The sequence below is a fragment of the Leucoraja erinacea genome, chromosome 2, assembly GCF_028641065.1.
Source record: "Leucoraja erinacea ecotype New England chromosome 2, Leri_hhj_1, whole genome shotgun sequence".
NCBI lineage: Eukaryota > Metazoa > Chordata > Chondrichthyes > Rajiformes > Rajidae > Leucoraja > Leucoraja erinaceus.
The window spans coordinates 24,591,059-24,605,063 of record NC_073378.1 but is presented as its reverse complement, the minus strand read 5'-3'; the positions used below and the strand labels follow the sequence as shown (position 1 = coordinate 24,605,063).

Below are 14,005 nucleotides of genomic sequence, written 5' to 3'. Positions count from 1 at the left end.
ACAGACATAAAGGCTATCTATCTATCTATCTATCTATCTATCTATCTATCTATCTATCTATCTATCTATCTATCTATCTATCTATCTATCTATCTATCTATCTATCTATCTATCTATCTACTGAACAGTGGCTTTACTTTAACAGGTGCCTAGCTGTCAAAATATGGGCGAGGTTAGATGTGTCGGTGAATGATGTATGGGGAGGGGACACAGTCCGTTAACCAGTCTTATTGCCTGTGGGAAGAAGCTGTGGAGCATCCTGCTGGTTTTGCAACTGATGCTCCTGTACCTCTTCCCAGATGGCAGAATGGAGAAGATGTGGTGTGATGGGTGGTAGGGGTCCTTAATAATGGAGATGGCTCTGCGGATGCTCCGCTTCTGATAGATCTCCAACAGGAAAGGGAGTGGAACACCAATGATCCTACTGGCTGTCTTCACTTTCCTGTTAAGTTGTTTTTGTTCATAAGCCTTGCAGCTCCCAAACCAGGAAGTGATGCCGGCGGTCAGTATACTCTTGTCAGTATACAAGTTGATAAGAGTGGTAAAGAAGGTATATGCTATACTTGCTTTCAATTATTGCATTGGGTATAAAAGTCAGGAAGTCAGGAGATAGCTTTATAGGACTTTGGTTAGTTTGCATTTAGAGCTTTGCGTGCAGTTCTGGCCGTCCCATTACAGGAAGGATGTGAAGGGTTTGGAAAGAGTGCAGAGGAGGTTTACCAAAATGATGCCTGGATTAGAGAGATTAGATACGAGGAGGTTGGACAGAGTTGGGTTGTTTTCTCTGGAATGCCAGATGTTGAGGGGAGGCTACAAGTATGTAAAATTATGAGAGGCATAGATAGAGTAGATGGTCTGAACCTTTTCACCAGGGTGGAAAAAACAAATGCGAGAGGGCATAGGTTTAAGATGAGAGGGGCAAAGTTTAATGGAGATGTGTGGGGCGTGTTTTTACACAGAGGGTGATAAGTTCCTGGAATGTATTTTCGGGGGTGATGGTTGAGGTATATGAAGGTAGATAAATCTCCTGGGCCTGATCAGATATATCCGAGGACACAGAAGAAATGTCATGCACTTTGGCTGAGAAATATGAATCATAATTAGGTACAGGCGAAGTGTCGTAGGACTGGAGGGTGTTCCTCTATTTAAGAAGGCCTGCAGGTATAAGCCAGGGGACTGTAGACTAGTGAGCCTAACATATGTGGTTGGGAAGTTGCTGGAGTGGATTCTGAGTGATGTATTTGGATATACGGGCTGATTAGGGAGAGTCAGCATGGTTTTGTACGTGGGAGATCGTGTCACATTAACCTGAGTTTGTTGAAGTATCCAGAAAAGTTGACATGGGCAAAGCTGTATAAGATGCCTACATCGACTTTGATAAGATCACCCCTCGGCCTCCTGCAAGGCATTTGATAAGGTTCCACGTGGAAGGCTGCTCTGAAACTTTAGATCAAATGCGATCCAGGGAGAGCTAGCCAACGGATAGAGAATTGGCTTCATGGAAGGAATCGGGGTGATAAGGGAAGATTGTCATAATAATAATCATAATAATAATAATAATAATAATAATAATAACTTTATTTATAAAGCACTTTAAACAACTGCAGTTGCCACAAAGTGCTGTACATGAGAACTCATGGACAAGAAGTTATTACAAACCATTAAAAACCGTAAAACAAAAGACTATAAAACAGTAAAAATTAAAAGACATTAAAAGCACTAAAAACAGGAGCAATGTCTCAGCCAGTGTCGAAAGCCAGAGAATAAAAATGAGTTTTTAGGGTGGATTTGAAGATGGACAGTGAGGGGGCCTGTCTGATGTGCAACGGCAAGGTGTTCCAGAGTGCCAGAGCAGCAACAGAAAAGGCTCTATCCCCTCTGAGCTTCCGCTTAGACCTTGGTACCTTAAGGAGCAGCTGACCTGAGGCACTGGGCAGGAGCGTATTGTTCTTCAGACTGGAAGCCTGTGACTAGAGGTGTGCCCCAAGGATCGGTGCTGGGCCCATTGCTGTTTGGGGATTATATCAACAATTTGAAAGAGAATGTATAAAGCATGATTAGTAAGTTTGCAGATGGCAGTAAAGTGGGTGATATTGTAGACAACTAACATGGTTGTCAAATGTTACTAATACCAGGTGAGTTGAGCTGTTGCATATCGGTAAATCTAACGGGGCAGGACTTTCACAGTGAATGACAGGTTCCTGGGAAATGTTGTAGAGCACAGGAATGAAGGAGTGCAGGTTCAGAGTTCCTTGAAAATGGTGCCATAGGTAGAGAAGGCTTCCGATACATTGGCCTACTCCGGTCAGGATATTGACTGTAGAAGTTGGGATGTATGTTAGTTGTACCTTGGGTCTGCAAAACAAAGAATTTAACTGTGACTTGTCACATGACAATAAAGTATTCATTCATTCATTCACATTGGTGAGATTGGTCTGAAGAGTACTATGTTCAGTTTGGTCAGTCTGGTACAGGAAGTATGATGTTAAGCAGAAAGAGTGCAGAGAAGATTTACGAGGATGCTGCCAGCACTCGAGGGCCTGAGATGTTGGGCAGGCTAGAAGTTTATTTGTTGCAGCGCAGGAAACTGAGGGGTGATCTTATAGAGGTGTATAAGATTATGAGGGGAATAGATAGGGTCTTTTACCACGAGTAGGGGAATTAAGAACCAGAGGACACGGGTTTAAGATGAGAGGGTAAAGATTTAAGAGGAGTCCTGAGGGGCAACTTTTTCACACAGAGGGTGATGGGTGTATGGAACGAGCTGCCAGAGGAGGTAGTTGAGACAGGTACTATAACAACATTTAAGAGACATTTGAACAGGTACATGGGTAAGAAAGGTTGCGAGAGATATGGGCGAAAAGTGGGCAGGTGGGATATGGGGCATCCTGGTCGTCATGGGTAAGTTGGGTCGATGGGGCTGTTTCCGTACTGTATGGCTATCCAACTATATGATGGTGGCATGTAAGAGACTTTTGGTTAGGCATATAGATATGCTGTGAAAGGATGATGTGCAGGCACATGAGAGTTGGTCGTCGTCATGTCGGGCACAGATATTGTGGGCCAAGGTTTACTGTTGCATGTTCTATATGTTACTGAAATGTCAGGCAATTGAGAGATATAGAGAATTGGCACAAATGAGTTCATGTCTCAGGCAGATTGGATTGAATGGTCGGCCAAGGTGACCAGGTCTAGCTCTTTTCTTGTGGAGAACAAGAAAATGTTGAAATTGAAGGAGTGGAACAGAAAGGGAAGGGAATAAATTGGAGGAATCTTTATCCCAGGGTAGAGGAATCACAAACCGGATGGTGTAGATTTAAGGTGAGAGGGGGAAGAATTAATAGGAACCTGAGGGGCAACTTTATCACTCAGAGGGTGATGGGTATCTGGAACAAGAAGAGTTGAAGCAGATACTATTGCAACATTTAAAAGACATTTGGACATGAATAGGAAAGGTTTAGGAAGAGGGGTTCAAAAATTAGGGAATTAGGGAATTAGTGGAGAGTCTAGGACAAGAGGCCATAGCTCAGAATAAAAGGACGCATACCTTCAGGAAGGAGTTGAAGAGGAATTTTATTGCCATTTTGCTGTATTTTTAAGGCCCAGATTGACAGGTTCGTGATTAGTACGGGTGTCTGAGATTATGAGGAGAAGGCATGAGAATGGGGTTAGGAGGGAGAGATAGATCAGCCATGATAGATTGGCAGACTTGATGGGCCAAATGGACTAATTCTGCTCCTATCACTTATGATATGAACAGTTTGCTTAAATTGCTGGTTGAAATTGTCCCTGGCACCTGTGTTATATTGAGCATGTATTGTATTTTTAATAGCAGGGTTCCAACTGTACAATGCATTAGGTGTGCCTTAGATAGTCATTGCATTGGAAGGGTTCAATTAACATCATCCTTTTTGACCTGATAACTTACAGCTGAGAAACTGTTGTCGTTGGGGGCCGAGGATTGGAATCTTTTCCTGCAGCAGCTGTACTCACTGGTCGATGTTGGGGAGAAGGTCACGGGGCCATCGAGAGCCAAGCTCAACTTACTGTGTTATCTCTGTATGCTCGCCAGTCACCGGGAAGTGGCCACAAGACTGATGGACTCACAGCTGGTAAGTGTTTGATGATTAGTTCCAGATACCGTCCATTCCATAACCATGTCAGATGCATTCTCACAAATGTGCCTGCATTCTATTTGTTTTAACTGCTTGCACTACTGTCTGCATATATTAATTTAGTTCAATGTGATTTGATGTTCAAAACAATCTCCCAGCAATAATTTCCACAATGATAGAGTCCTACAGTCTGGAAACAGGCCCTTCGGCCCAATTTACCCATGCTGACCAACATGCCCCATCTACACTAGTCCCATCTGCCTGCGTTGGTCAATATCCTTCTAAAACTTTCTTGGTACCTAGCTGTTTCTTAAATGTTGAGATAGTCCTAGCATCAACCACCTCCTCTGGCAGTTTGTTTCATACATCCACCACCCTTTGTGTTAAAAATGTACCCCTCATATTCCTATTAAATCTTTTCCCCTTCACCTTAAACCTATGTCATCTGGTCCTCGATTCATCTACCCAATCTATTCCTCTCATTATCATATACACCTCCATAAGATCACCCCTCATCCTCCTGCGCTCCAAGAAATAGTCCCAGCCTACTCAACCTCTCTTCCTATAGCTCAGACCCTCTAGTCCTGGCAACATCCTCGTAAATCTTCTCTATACTCTTTCCAGCTAGACAACAGCTTTTCTATAACATGGTGCCCAGAACTGAACACAATATTCCACATGCAGTCTCACCAACGTCTTATACAACTGCAACATGACCTCCCAACTACTATACTCAGTACTCTGATTGATGAAGGCCAATGTGTCAAAAGCCTTTTTGACCAGCTTATTTACCTGCGACTCAACCTTCAGGGAACCATGCACCTGTACTCCTAGATCCCTCTGCTCTACAACACTACCCAGAGGCCTACAATTCACTGTGTAGGTCCTGCCCATATTAGACTTCCTAAAATGCAACACCTCACATTTCTCTGTAATAAATTCCATCAACCATTCCTCCGCCCAACTGGCTACTCGATCCAGGTCCTGCTGCAATCTTTCACAACCATCTTCACTATCTGCAAAACCACTCACTTTTATATCATCAGCAAACTTGCTAATCTTGCCCAGTATGTTCTCATCCAAATCATTTTGCCTGCAGTAAAAATGTCTTTTAATGCAGTCTGTGCATGAGAGGATAGAAGATAAAAAGCTACCTCACAGGTAAAGGCCTTTCGGCCCACAATGTCCATGCCGCACATAATGCAAGTAATCTCATCTGCCCATAGAAACATAGAAATATAGAAAATAGGTGCAGGAGTAAGCTATTCGGCCTGCACCGCCATTCAATATGATCATAGCCTTCCATTCCAGCATTTCCATGTGCCTATGTAAAAGCCAATGAAACACCACTTTTGTATCTGCCTCCACCACCACCTCCAGCAGCACATTCCAGGAACCCTCCACCCTCTGTGTAAAATAAAACTAGCCTCACATATTTCCTTTAAACTTTGCTGCTCTAACCTTTGACATTCAGACTATCTACCCTATCTATACCTCCCATAATTTTATACAGTTCTATCAGGTTTCCCCTCAACCTCTGTTCAAGAGAAAATAAGCTCAGTTTGCTCAAAATATAAAGTACCAGGCTAACTTCATCATCAGCATCATCAACATATTAGTCATCATTAACTTCAGCATCATCAAAAACCCACACCATCCTGGCCACACACTCATCTCCCCGCTACCTTCACGTAGAAGGTACAGGAGCCTGAAGACTGCAACGACCAGGTTCAGGAATAGCTACTTCCCCACAGCCAACAGACTATTAAACTTGGCTCGGACAAAACTCTGAACATTAATAGGCCATTATCTGTTTATTTGCACTTTATCAGTTTATTTATTCATGTGTGTATATATTTATATAATGGTATATGGACACACTGATCTGTTCTGTAGTCATGTCTACTATGTTCTGTGTGCTGAAGCAAAACAAGAATTCCGTTGGCCTATCAGGGATACATGACAATAAACTCTTGAATCTCTTGAATCTTGAACTCAGCGGGTCTGGCAGCTCCTGTGGAGGGAATAGACATTTGATTCCATAGATTCACCACCTGATTAAATAAATCCCTCCTCATCTCCTTTCCAAAGGTATGTCCTTTTATTCTGAGGCTCTGGCCTCTGGTCCCAGACTCACCCACCAGTGGAAACAACATTTCCACATCCACTCTATTCAAACCTTTCACTATTCAGTAAGTGTCAATGAGGTACCTCCTCATCATTCTAAACTTGAGTGAGTACAGGCCCACGCTCATCATATGTTAACCCAATCATCCCCGGGAACATTCTCATAAACCTCTGGACCATCTCTGACGCCAGCAAATCTTTCCTCAGATATGGGGCCCAATACTGTTCACAGCACTCCAAACGCAGTGCATTATAAAGCCTCAGCATTACATTCCTATACTGTCCAAACCAACCTCCCTTCCATTGAGTCTGAAGAAGGGCCTCGACCCGAAACGTCACCCATTCCTTCACTCCAGAGTTGCTGATGTCCCGCTGAGTTACTCCAGCATTTTGTGTCTATTCCTGTTTTTATATTCTGGTCCTCTCAAAATAAATGCTATCAATGCATTTGTCTTCCTTACTACCGATTCGACTTGCAAATTAACTTTTTGGGAATCCTGCAAAGCACTCACAAGTACCTTTGCACCTCCGATTTCTGAATTCTGAATTCTGAATTCTGAATTCTCTCCCGATTTAGAAAATAGTCTACACCTTTATTTCTTCTACCAAACTACAGGACTCCACACTTTGCTACTTTGAACTGTCCTTCCAGGTGAGGCAGAGGTCCATGTGCATGGCTCTTGCATTCCATGTTCTTGATGTGGCCTCCTCTACATCAGTGCAGATTAAGGGCAGACAAGGCGATCCATGTATCTGCCCAAATCTTGCCCCACCCTCTCTCCAATGGCTTTCTCCCTTTTACTCCTTCAATCCAGTGGAATGGTTGCAACCTAAAACATTGATCCATTTCCTGCACAGATCCACTGAGTTCCTCCAGCAGATTGTTTTGTTTTATGACCATGCAAAGTGAGCGGATCAGCTGGCCACATGTTAGCATCGTGTACTGATGAGCCTGGAGTTGTGGAAGTGTGTTCTGCCAGGCACTGAGGGATTTGGCAGGTTCATCATAAAACCCTGAAGCAAATGTGTTGCATCAGTATCATCGCAGATGTCCTCATTCATTAGGAAACGGGGGTTCCCCTCTTCCATTATAGATGAGGCTCTCATTAGGGTCTCCTTGATATCCCACAGCTCCACTCTAGCTCCCACTCTCCCCATTCGTAACAAGGACAGAGTCCCCCTTGTCCTCACCTTCCACCCCATCAGCCGTCGCGCACAGCATATAATCCTCCGACATTTTCGCCAGCTCCAACGGGATCCCACCACTGGCCACATCTTCCCATCTCCACCCCTTTCTGCTTTCTGCAGAGACAGTTCCCTCCGAAACTTCCTGGTCAACTCGTCCCTTCCCACCCAAACCACCCCCTCCCCGGGTACTTTCCCCTGCAACCACAGGAGATGCAACACCTGTCCCTTTACCTCCCCCCTCGACTCCATCCAAGGACCCCGACAGTCTTTCAAGGTGAGGCAGAGGTTCACTTGCACCTCCTCCAACCTCATCTACTGTATCCGCTGTTCCAGGTGTCAACTCCTATACATCGGCGAGACCAATCGCAGGCTCGGCGATCGTTTCACTGAATACCTCCCCTCAGTCTGCCTTAACCTACCTGATCTCCCGGTTGCTCAGCACTTTGCCTCCCCCTCCATTTCCCAATCTGACCTTTCTGTCCTGGGCCTCCTCCATTGTCAGAGTGAGGCCCAGGGCAAATTGGAGGAACAGCAACTGATATTTTGCTTGGGCAGTTTACACCCCAGCGGTATGAACATTGACTTCTCTAACTTCAGATAGCCCTTGATTTCCCTCTCACTCCATCCCCTCCCCCTTCCCATTTCTCCCACCAGTCTTACTGTCCCCGACTATCTCTATCCCGCCCGCTCCCCTGAAGAAGGGTCTCGACCTAAAACGTCACCCATTCCTTCTCTCCAGGGATTCTGCCTGTCCCGCTGAGTTACTGCAGCATCTTGTATCTACCCCCTAATCCAGGGAGTATTCTGGTAAACCTCCCCTGCAACCCCGCCAATCCTTCCACATCCTTTAATCCACAACCATGGTTGAAATGTTTAAAGTGCTATAAACACTCAGCAAGTCGGGCAGCATTTGCGGAAGGTTAACTCTGTTTCTCACCCAACCAATGCCCAGTGGCACAGCTGTAGTGGTGCTGCCTTACAGCACTTACACCGCCAGAGACCCGTGTCCTATCCCGGCTATGGGTGCTGTCTGTACAGTGGTTGTACATTCTCACCATGACCTGCATGGGTTTTTCCGAGATCTCCAGTTTTCTCCCAAACTCCAAAGACGTGTAGGTTGATTTGGCTTGCATCAGTACCTTGCTGGAGGTTAATGGGCAGGCCAGCAGATTGGGCATGCTGCTTCAGTGACTGCCGCAAACCCAGCTACCCAGCGACCCAGTTACCCAGCGACCCAGCTACCCAGCGACCCAGCTACCCAGCTACCCAGCTACCCAGTTACCCAGTTACCCAGCTACCCAGCTACCCAGTTACCCAGTTACCCAGTTACCCAGTTACCCAGTTACCCAGCGACCCAGCGACCCAGCGACCCAGCGACCCAGCGACCCAGCTACCCAGCTACCCAGTGACCCAGCGACCCAGCTACCCAGCGACCCAGTTACCCAGTTACCCAACGACCCAATGACCCAGCGACCCAGCGACACAGCTACCCAGCGACCCAATGACCCAGTTACCCAACGACCCAATGACCCAGTTACCCAGCGACCCAGCGACCCCGACCCAGTTACCCAATGACCCAGTTACCCAGCGACCCAATGACCCAATGACCCAGCTACCCAGCTACCCAGCTACCCAGCTACCCAGCGACCCAGTGACCCAGCTACCCAGCGACCCAGCTACCCAGCGACCCAATGACCCAGTTACCCAGCGACCCAGCTACCCAGCGACCCAATGACCCAATGACCCAGCTACCCAGCTACCCAGCGACCCAGCTACCCAGTGACCCAGCGACCCAGCTACCCAGTTACCCAGCTACCCAGTTACCCAGCTACCCAGCTACCCAGCTACCCAGTGACCCAGCTACCCAGCTACCCAGTTACCCAGCTACCCAGCTACCCAGCTACCCAGCTACCCAGCTACCCATCTACCCAGCTACCCAGCTACCCAGCTACCCAGCTACCCAGCTACCCAGCTACCCAGCTACCCAACTACCCAGCTACCCAGCTACCCAGCGACCCAGCTACCCAGCTACCCAGTTACCCAGCGCTACCCAGCTACCCAGCTACCCAGCTACCCAGCTACCCAGCTACCCAGCTACCCAGCTACCCAGTTACCCAGCTACCCAGCTACCCAGCTACCCAGCGACCCAGCTACCCAGTTACCCAGCTACCCAGTGACCCAGTTACCCAGCTACCCAGCTACCCAGTTACCCAGCTACCCAGCTACCCAGCGACCCAGCTACCCAGCTACCCAGCTACCCAGCTACCCAGCTACCCAGCTACCCAGCTACCCAGCTACCCAGCTACCCAGCTACCCAGCTACCCAGTTACCCAGCTACCCAGCTACCCAGTTACCCAGCTACCCAGTTTCCCTGCTACCCTACCCAGCCAACCAGCTACCCAGCTACCCAGCGACCCAGCTACCCAGTTACCCAGCTACCCAGCGACCCAGCTACCCAGCTACCCAGTTACCCAGCTACCCAGCTACCCAGTTACCCAGCTACCCAGCGACCCAGTTACCCAGGTACCCGGCGACCCAGTTACCCAGTGACCCAGCTACCCAGTTACCCAGTTACCCAGTTACCCAGTTACCCAGTGACCCAGTTACCCAGTTACCCAGCTACCCAGCTACCCAGCTACCCAGCTACCCAGCGACCCAGCTACCCAGCTACCCAGCGACCCAGCTACCCAGCTACCCAGCTACCCAGCTACCCAGCTACCCAGCTACCCAGCGACCCAGCTACCCAGCTACCCAGCTACCCAGCTACCCAGCGACCCAGCTACCCAGCTACCCAGCTACCCAGCTACCCAGCTACCCAGCTACCCAGCTACCCAGCTACCCAGCTACCCAGCTACCCAGCTACCCAGCTACCCAGCGACCCAGCGACCCAGCTACCCAGCTACCCAATGACCCAGCTACCCAGCTACCCAGCTACCCAGCGACACAGCTACCCAGCTACCCAATGACCCAGCTACCCAGCTACCCAGCTACCCAACGACCCAGCTACCCAGCTACCCAGCTACCCAGCGACCCAGCTACCCAGCTACCCAGCGACCCAGCGACCCAGCTACCCAGCGACCCAGCTACCCAGCTACCCAGCTACCCAGCTACCCAATGACCCAGCTACCCAGCGACCCAGTTACCCAATGACCCAATGACCCAATGACCCAGCTACCCAATGACCCAGCTACCAAGTTACCCAGCTACCCAGGTACTAACTACCCAGCTACTAACTACCCAGCTACTAACTCCCAGCTACTAACTACCCAGCGACCCAGCTACTAACTCCCACTCTCCTCGTACAGTTGCAGGGACATCATGCACAAACTTGCTGAAAATGTTGAATTTTAGTTTAGTGCTGATAAATTGGTGAATCTGGGGAATTCTTTGCCACACACCGTGAAGGCCAGGTCAATGCATATATTTCAAAGGTAGGGATTGATAGATTCTTGATTAGTACGGGTGTGGGGAGAAGGCAGGAGAATGGAGTTGAGAGGGAAGGATAGATCAGCCATGATTGAATGGCGGAGTATACTTGAGGGGCTGAATGGTTTAATTCTGCTCCTAGAACTTATGAACTTAGGTAGTGCTTGTGTCAATGAGCAATTGCACAACAAAGGCTTTTCACTGGCACCTCAGTGGCCACACATGGCCATAATAAACCTAGACATCATGTTCAGGAATAAAGGGCACATTTTAGCCTCATAAATTGCTCTTAGAGACATGTTGCAGTACCTTGCTGTTGACGGCAATGAGTAAATGACAATGATCTGCGTTCATGTTTTTTAAATACTGCAGCAGGATGTGAAACCCATTAAGAATGTGCTTTCTTGTTCTCCCTCTAGTTCCTGATGTTAACACAGCAACTGCGCACAGCTCCAAACTGGGATATGTAAGTGTGGCGTACCTCGACATTAGAAGAGAAAGCATCTGTTCACTGCCTGATGATTATCAGTTCTGGGAATGATTCTTTAAGCAGCAAATCTAACAGCAGATTTCCATAGATAATTTACTGCTGATGGCATTCACGTGAAAGTACATCTCTATAAGGTCTTGTTAACAAAGCTAATTGCATCATTAAAACCACAAGAACAATCTGTGCGACCTGAAACATCACCTATCCATGTTCTCCAGAGATGCTGCCTGACCCACTGAGTTACTCCAGCACTCTGAAACGTCACCTATCCATGTTCTTCACAGATGCTGCCTGACCCGCTGAGTTAGTCCGGCACTCTGTGAAACGTCACCTATCCATGTTCTCCACAGATGCTGCCTGACCCGCTGAGTTACTCCAGCACTCTGTGAAACGTCAGCTAGTTCAAGCTCAGGCACTTGTCCCCTGGCAACACCTTCATAAATCTTCCCAGCATCTTTTCCAGATGAATAGGGTGACCAGAACTGAACACAATGCTACAAGTGCAGCCACACCAATATCTTGTACAACAGTGACATCCCTACTTCTGTACTTAATTCGTGACTGATAAAGGCCAGCCTGCCAAAAACCACCTCCACTACCCGATCTACCTGCGACTTTACTTGGCTTGGGTTTATGAATCCCTTGATGCTTAACACTAACTTTAACATTAGTGTAAAGGCAAAGGTGTACATACTAAACTTGTGTTGGTACATGAAGAAGCTGGTGAGATGCAGCAAAGCAGAAAATGGGATTTGTGTTTCAGGCAGTAGAAGGTGATGCACAAGTAATTTTGAATCAGTAAAAGTGGGTCCTAATGGTGATACTAAGATCAGTTTGGTGTTGGATAAATCAAATGCACTCACTCTGGAGAGTGGAGCACAAACAGTGTAAAGCTGACACTCCCATGCTGAGCTGCCAACTGCATCAAAGAATGAAACCTCGCAACTCTCTAATCCCTCATGCCACTAGTTTAAAGCAATCAATCTAAGTCACACAAAAACATGCAATCAGGCCATGAACACGTTGCTGTTGATGAAAGGTTACAATGGACAAGTGTTAAACATGGTTTCCCTTCCCTATCAGTACGGGACGCAAAGTACAGGGAGAAGGCAGTATAATAGGGTTGAGGGGGAAAGATAGATCGGCCAGGATTGAATGGCGGAGTAGACTCGATAGGCCGAATGGCCTAATTCTGCTCCTATGACTTATGAACCTAAAATCCTACAAATGAGTTTGATTTCAATATTTATCCCACCGATGATCATAATTCTGGCACCTTGCTAACAACCGATATTAAGATTACTGGCCTATAGTTTTTGTTCCCCTGTCTGCTTGAAGAAGAGAGTCACATTTTCTGTTTTCAATCCACTGCTCGGGTTTTGCTCAAGATTCCAGCATCGGCAGGTCCTTGTGTCTTAATTAAAGCGAAAAACCACATTTTTATCCAAGGTTTTGTCTGTTAGTGATGGGGGCCAGAGGATTAATATTGGGTGATCAATAAGGTGAGCAATTTTGGGCCCCATATCTGAGGAAGGTTGTGCTGGCTCTGGAGAGGGTCCAGAGGAGGTTTATAAGAATGATCAAAGGAATGAGTGGGTTAACCTATGATGAGCGTTTGATGGCGCTGGGCCTGTACTCGCTGGAGTTTAGAAGGATGAGGGGGAACCTCATTGAAACGTACCGAATAGTGAAAGGCCTGGATAGAGTGGATGTTTCCACAAGTGGGAGAGTTTAGGACCAGATATCACAGCCTCAGAATTAAAGGACGATTATTTAGGAAGGAGATGAGGAGGAATTTCTTTAGTCACAGGGTGGTGAATCTATGGAATTATTTGCCACGGACGGCTGTGGAGGCCAAGTCAATGGATATTTTTAAGGCAGAAGATAGATAGATTCTTGATTAGTACGGGTGTCAGGGGTTATGGGGAGACGGCAGGAGAATGGGGTTGAGAGGAAAAGATAGATCAGCCATGATTGAATGGTGGAGTAGACTGTATGGGCCAAATTGCCTAATTCTGCTCCTATTACTTATGACCTAATATTGTCATCCTAAACAGTGTCCGCTGGTGGATCACTGTAATGAGTAGCTGCAGTTTGGTGATGAGACTGACGTAACTCCTTGTGTTGGAAGCGATGTATTTAATTTTGCCACTGGGGGGCAGTAACTGCACACTGTTGAGAAGCCTGTGCTTCATGGCAATGCCTTTGTGATGATATGAAGTTTTTTAAAGATTGCTATTGCAACAGTAGCCTGTTACTCCAGCATTTTGTGTCTATCTTTACGTCTCTTTGTGTCTCTCTCAAGAGACAGCTAGATAGGGCTCTTAAAGATAGCGGAGTCAGGGGGATATGGGGAGAAGGCAGGAACGGGGTACTCATTGTGGATGATCAGCCATGATCACATTGAATGGTGGTGCTGGCTCGAAGGGCCGAATGGCCTACTCCTGCAACTATTGTCTATCGTCTATCTTTATAAAAGATTACAGCAGGATCTGGATCAGCTGGGCAGGTGATCCGAGGAATGTTTAATGGAGTTTGATGCAGATACGTGTATTGTGTTGCATTTTGGGAAGTCCGATTCCGATTCAGATTCAACTTTAATTGTCATTGTCAGTGTACAGTATGGAGACAACGAAATGCAGTTAAACCAGGGCAGGAC

The 14,005-nt window shown here is 47.1% G+C and overlaps 1 protein-coding gene across 2 annotated transcripts in view; it reads left to right on the top strand.

Annotated features, from left to right (window-relative positions):
• ulk4 (unc-51 like kinase 4) overlaps positions 1-14,005 on the top strand; it is a 315,218-nt gene that overhangs the window by 66,217 nt on the left and 234,996 nt on the right. For both annotated transcript variants that reach the window (XM_055653277.1, XM_055653269.1), the window contains exons 15-16: positions 3,931-4,112; positions 11,276-11,322. In XM_055653277.1, coding sequence (XP_055509252.1) covers positions 3,931-4,112; positions 11,276-11,322 — 229 coding nt within the window. The remainder of the gene's footprint in view (positions 1-3,930; positions 4,113-11,275; positions 11,323-14,005) is intronic.